At 37.7% G+C, this 6389-nt stretch overlaps 1 protein-coding gene across 1 annotated transcript; it reads left to right on the top strand.

Annotated features, from left to right (window-relative positions):
* The first annotated feature begins 919 nt into the window (after positions 1 to 919).
* LOC135097474 (uncharacterized) lies at positions 920 to 5835 on the top strand. The gene is made up of 4 exons (XM_063999423.1): positions 920 to 2734; positions 4039 to 4169; positions 4316 to 4450; positions 5584 to 5835. Exons 1-3 carry the CDS (start codon positions 2503 to 2505, stop codon positions 4358 to 4360), a joined length of 408 nt encoding a protein of 135 aa, XP_063855493.1. The 5' UTR covers positions 920 to 2502; the 3' UTR covers positions 4361 to 4450; positions 5584 to 5835.
* Positions 5836 to 6389: the final 554 nt, after the last annotated feature.

The raw sequence follows: 6389 nt of genomic DNA on the forward strand, positions 1-6389 counted from the left end.
TTAATGATAATGGAGGTACTTGCCTATAAATCTAAACTCTGAGGCAAGAATTGAAAGTGAAGCTCTCTTAGATTATAAGTGCTTATATTGGCTACCTTGTGTGTGAGCAAGAACAATACACATGATAATGCCAATACCATGCTTATATATATGTACTTATGTAAGCATACACAAGTTAATGAATGCCATTATGTATTGATTTTTTATAGTAGCTTCATTAGTTAATTTACTAATTTTGCTTATAGATCAATGAAAGTAAATCATAGATCATATGGTGTTGATCCCCAAAAATGAAAGCTTTTTTTTTTCATAATGCTAGCCATCTATCTTTTATCATAAATAGGCAGTAATTAATCTAATGGAAATACCAGTAACTTTTATTCATGTGTTTTAAATTTGTATATTCGGTGCCTCAAAAACTCAATTCCTCCATCTATTATTTTGACACAACCATCCAGGTAGCCACCCCCTCTTCTTCAATGACACTCAATTGGTCCCCTCTTCTACACTGAACATCCTTGGTCTGTCCTTTACTACTAATCTAAACTGGAAACTTTAATTCTCATCTCTAGCTAAAACAGCTATGAAGTCAGGCATTCTGAGTCATCTCTGGCAGTTTTTCTCATTCCCCAGTTGCTAACTCTGTATAGGGGCCTATGGAGTACGCTTCACATAAATAGGGAGATTCCACACACACTGTGCTTCTGAACAGGGTGAAATCAAAAGCATTTCATCTCATCAACTCCTCTTCTCTAACCGACTAGCTTCAGTCCTCTCTCTCTCTCTCTCTCTCTCTCTCTCTCTCTCTCTCTCTCTCTCTCTCTCTCTCTCTCTCTCTCTCTCTCTCTCTCTCTCTCTCTCTCTCTCTCTCTCTCTCTTTGTTGCAATGTTGCAACTCTTGCTAGCTTCTATACTCATCAGTTTCTTTCTTGTTTTGCTGCAATGTTGCATCTCTTACTAGTTTTAGTTTCTTTCATGCTAGCTGCATGCCTCTCCTCCTCTTGTGGCCTTGTTATACAAGGTTTCCTACTATTCTGTCCACTTCCCAAGTGCAAGAGTTAACCATATTCTTAATATTTTGTCCCTTTCACTGGTAAACTCTGAACTCTCTGCCTGCTTCCCTGTATTCCCCTTCCTATGACTTCAATTCTTTCAAGAGGGAGGTCTTTTGACACTTCTCCAACATTTTGGCCCTTTTCTTCTGGAATTGGTACCTCAGTGTGCCTTTATTTAATTTTTTTTCTTGCCTTTGGTTCTTACATAAAAGAAAAAACATTTCTATTTTGGTCTCCTCTTTTCCATCACACACTTTTTGATTGCATGATATTAGAATTACTCAAAATTCCAGATGCTGACCTAGACAGATTTCACTACATCTGCAAAGGAAGGAGGACCAGTTCAGCTGAAAGAGGTCATATTCACCAAGGAGCAGAAAAGGAAAGTATTTCAGGATGTTCATGACTTCAGTAGAGGAGGAGCTCACATGGGCACCAGTAAGACTATTGCCAAAATTACAGAGATTTTATTGGATAGGCATTAAAAAAGATGTAGTGAAGTGGATAGGTGAGCATGATTGATGTCAGAGATCTGAAAAGATAAAGACTGTAGCATCAGTTCTGAAACCTATTAAGACTGAAGGCCTTTGGCAGATGGTTGGTGTGGATTTGATAGGCTCCCTAAAAAAGAGTCAGTCAATCAGGCAACAAGTGTATCCTTAATTTAACAGACTTATGGCCCAAATTTATAAAGGCATTTCCATTGTCTTCAAAATCTGCTAATCTGGTATGTGATATATTGTAGAGTATTTTCTTCCATTTTGGTCTCCCAGAGGAAATCTCAACTGATCAGGGAAAGGAATTCTGTAATACACTGAATGACAAACTCTTCCATTTTCCAAGTGAAGCACCATGTAACACTTGCTTACCAGGCCAAACTAATGGTCAAGGGGAGAAGACCAACCAGATGCTGAAGGGCATTCTAGTTAAATTAGTAAATGGGAATCAGGATGACTGGGACAGACACTTAGAGGCTGCTTTATTTGGTATAAGAACATCAGTGCAAGCTTCACACAAAGTATTCTACTTTTTTTTATGTTTGGTAGACACCCAAGACTATTTACTGAATTGCAGCAAAATGATCATGAAAAAGTTGATATTTTAGAATTCCCAAATTTGAATCCCTCAGATGAGTCAGTAGAATCAAGAAATTGTCACATGACACCTGTGAAAGAAAAAGCTGACAATCATATTGCTAAAGTACAAGCAAAGCAAAAGAAATATGAAAAGAGAAAATCTAAAGGATATAAGATCAGAATGAAAGTTCTTGTAAAGAATAATAAAAAGCAAGGAAGGAAAGGTTCCCAGCTTGAGAAGGATTGGCTTGGACCTTATGACATACATGGCATCTTAGATAACTGTGTAAAAGTTAGTAGAAATAGAAAAGTCCTTGAAAATAAAATTGCATTAATTCTCATTAAACCTTATAAATCCCCCAGTATTGCACATGAGCATGCATGACTTTCTGGCCAAATACTGCTATCATCAGCTGCAGGAAATGCTTCTGCTTTCTATATCTTTTCAGAATCCATGGCATCTGGGGAGGAACCTTGAGAGGACACTTCTCCAACTACAGACCATGCTGGTGTGTAGGCAGCAGCCTGATAGGGTCCCTTCTGAAGGGTCACAGCATATCACTTTCTTGTCTCTCAGCACTGTCAGTAAGGAATGCATTTCAGGTATTCTAAAAGTCTGTGTATGTAGAGTGTACTGTAATTACTTACCGTATGTCTGATGCTGTGTAAACAGCATCATCATCCAACTTTTCTTTGCACCCTCCTATGGCTTTTATTCTTCTCTGTAACTTAACCTCAGGTTTCTTTTCTAACAGTTCTGTTGCCTCCAGTGGTAGACTGTCACCTTTCTTCTCCTAAGTCATGTTCCTCAGGGATCTGTCCTGTCACCCACTCTTTCTGTTATTCTTCAATAATCTTCTAACCAAAACTCATTGTTATGTTCACTCTTATGCAGATGATATCACTCTGTATCTTTCTAATTTTTTTTTGAAGATGTCTAAGCATTCAGGAATGTAACAATTTATACAGAGAAGCCACAGAATGCTTAACTTCTGATCTTTCTAAAATTTGTGATTGGGAGAGAGCAAAATTAAATGTTGTTTCGTGCCTCAAAAACCCAAGTCCTCCAAATAAAGTCCTCCTAACAAATAAACACAACCTTCTAGATAACTATTCCCTCCTCTTCAGTGGCCCTCAACTGTCCCCCTCTTTTACACTGAACATCCTTGATCTGTCCTTTACTAATAATCTAAACTGGAAACTTCACATCTCATCTCTAGTTAAAACATCTTCTAGGAAGTTAACCATTCTGAGTTGTCTCTGCCAGTTTTTTCCCACTCCCCAGCAGCTAAATTTATACAGGGCCCTTGTTCATCCATGTATGGAGTATGCCTTACATGTATGGGGTATTCCACTCATATTGCTCATCTGAATAGGGAGAAATCATAAGTATTTCATTTCAACAACTCTTCTAGCAGGCTGTCTTTCAGCTTCCATCTCTCTCTCTCTCTCTCTCTCTCTCTCTCTCTCTCTCTCTCTCTCTCTCTCTCTCTCCTCTCTCTCTCTCTCTCTCTCTCTCTCTCTCTCTCTCCCTCTCTCCCTCTCTCTCTCTCTCTCTCATTTACTGCTATATTGCATATCTTGCTATCTTTTGTAATTTCTTGCATGCTAAGCTGCTGTTCTGATCACCCTAGCTGTATGTCTCCCAACTTATGGTCTTGCTGCATACAGCTTTCTACTATACAAGAATTAACCAGTATTCTCAGTCTTTCATTTCTTTAACTGTTAAATTTAGGAACTCCCAGCCTTCTTCTGTATTTCACCCCCTGCCTGTGACTTCAATTCTTTCAAGATGATCTAATGACACATCAAATTTTGATTAATTCTTTATTGAGAATCATATTCTATTGAGACTAGCACCTTAATTTAGCCTGTTTTATATAACTTAGTTGTCTCTATCTTTCCAGAATCCATGGCATCTGGGGAGGAGCCTCAAGAGGACACTTCCCCAGTTATGGACCAAGCTGATGTGATGCAGCAGCCTGTTATGCCCCATTTCAAAGGGTCACAGCATATCACTCTCCTTCCTGCCAACACTGTCAGTAAGGAATGCATTTCATGTATTCTAAAAGTCTCCATGTATGTAGAGTGTATAATTATATATGTGCTGTGCACTGTAAACCATGTACTATACCATCCATGTTTTTTTTGCACCTTAATTCTTTCTTTCTGAACACTTTCCAGAATCCATGTCATCTGGGGAGGAGCCTTCAGAGGACACTTCTCTGATTACAAACAATGCTGATGTGAGGCAGCAGCCTGATATGCTCCTTTTCAAAGAGTCAGAGCATATCACTCCCCTGCCTGTCATCACTGTTGGTAAGAAATGCATTTCAGGTATTTTTACAGTCCCCATGTACAGTCTACAGGCCATCTTTGGAGGAGCCCTGAGGTGGCAATTGTAGATAAGTGGATCCTTATTAAGGGGATAGAGATTTTCCAGAGGTGTTAGTGTGATGTGGATCAAGAAAACTTTAAAAAGTTATAAATCTTTCTTTTATTTGTTTATTTACACCTTGTTAGTATTATTTTGTTCACGACTGAGTAGTAAGCTGACTGCAAATGGGTCAAATCGTTGATTCTTGTAAACCTCTCTTTTCTACATGACTTTATGCTGATAGAGTATTCATAGAACTTTTTAATCACATCTGATAAATTACCTCTGGAACAATTTATCTTTTTACTCAAAATGGTTCCTCAATATTTAGATTGCAAGATCACAACACTGGGGAGAAAGAGGAGGATTCTCAACCCTGAATTAAGCATCAAGCATCACTGTTGTCAACCAACAGTACCAGTGTATCCTCTGAAGCCTCTTGAGATACATTGCAGTGTGAAAAATCGAGAGGAAATAGAAATTACAAGGATTCTCTCCAGTCACTATGAATGGCTACGTGGCACTGTTATTGATGCTGCTCAGTTACTTTTGGCAAACCAGTTTGCTCTTATCATGAGCTTTCAAAGCACAGTTATTTTACACATATGTTATTTATCTACATATGGTGGATATGCTACCAAAGATTTTCCAGTTGTTCAAATAATTAATGTTAAAAACTATTGGGTTTTGTTGAGCATTTCTGTTTTGGGTATTGTTAAACCAGGAATTGTTAACTTTTATGACAGTTTGCACAGAAAAAAATTGTGAAACTTCTAATATTGTTAAGAGAGTAACAGCCTCTTTGATGTTTTTGGAAGGTAATACCTCAATTACAATTCAGATACCTAAGTGCAAACAGCAAAATGTATCTAATGACTGTGGAAATTTTTGCCATTGTTAATGCAACTACTTTATATTCTGGATTCAATCCCATTTGCTGTGTCTGGAAGCAAAGTAAGATGAGACATCACTTGGTTAGTTGCATAAGAAATGGCAAAATGGAAATGTTTCCCCATATCTGCTTACCTAAAGATAATGTACATACAACTACTTTCAATGTTTTTTGTCATTGCAGGCTACCATGCAAGGAAGATGACAGCATAATTGAATGTGATTGCTGCAAGAGTTAGTACCATTAGGAATGTGAGAACATCTCATCTGTTTGTAGGCAGAAACTGGAGGAATCCAATATAGTCTATGTTTGGAGCATGTGTCAACAATCTTCAAGGTATGTGAAAATAGAATGTCACAACACCATTACTTGAAGTGTTTACAGTGAAATGAAGGCAATAGATAACTTTGTGTCAGTATCTTTTAATTTTTCTTACTAGGAACCCTGGAAACTTTTTAAGGAGCCTTTGAAAGTCTATTTAGTAAGGAGAATTTGACTGATTATCATGGAAAATCTTAGGTGATATTGAAGGCAAGTCAGTACAGAGAGGCCCCATTATACAACCATCCAGTATACAAGAAAGTGATGATCCCAAATGAGTAAATGAAGGATTATCTTCTTTATACAAGTGTAAAAATCCAATGACACAAGCTTTGGTTGAGTAAAATCACCAAGTAAAAAATGCGTGCCTTCCTGCACCCTTCCACTTACATATCCGGGCAGTAATGATGATGTACAATAATTCAAATGTGCAGGGGTGAGTTTGTGAGCACTGGAAGAGAACCACACACCCCCTCCCCTTTCCCCTACCTATCCTGCATTCTCCCGCTATTAACTACATATTGGTTAGTGTTGTGCACATATTATATGTTTAATTTATATGATATGTTCTTTGTATGCTGTTTTCTCTTTCAGGTTGGTATATTGACAGTTATGTAATACAGACATATTTGTTGTTTGGTATTGTGTATTTTAGCTTTGGTATCATA

The sequence above is a fragment of the Scylla paramamosain genome, unplaced genomic scaffold (assembly GCF_035594125.1).
Source record: "Scylla paramamosain isolate STU-SP2022 unplaced genomic scaffold, ASM3559412v1 Contig21, whole genome shotgun sequence".
NCBI classification, from domain to species: domain Eukaryota; kingdom Metazoa; phylum Arthropoda; class Malacostraca; order Decapoda; family Portunidae; genus Scylla; species Scylla paramamosain.

Bases quoted from the DNA above. Each gene is read 5' to 3' on its own strand.
- LOC135097474 (XM_063999423.1), top strand. From the start codon at position 2,503: ATGAGCATGCATGACTTTCTGGCCAAATACTGCTATCATCAGCTGCAG. The intron at 2,735-4,038 runs GTATTCTAAAAG...CTATCTTTCCAG, and splicing joins CAGTAAGGAATGCATTTCAG to AATCCATGGCATCTGGGGAG. The intron at 4,170-4,315 runs GTCAGTAAGGAA...AACACTTTCCAG, and splicing joins CTCTCCTTCCTGCCAACACT to AATCCATGTCATCTGGGGAG.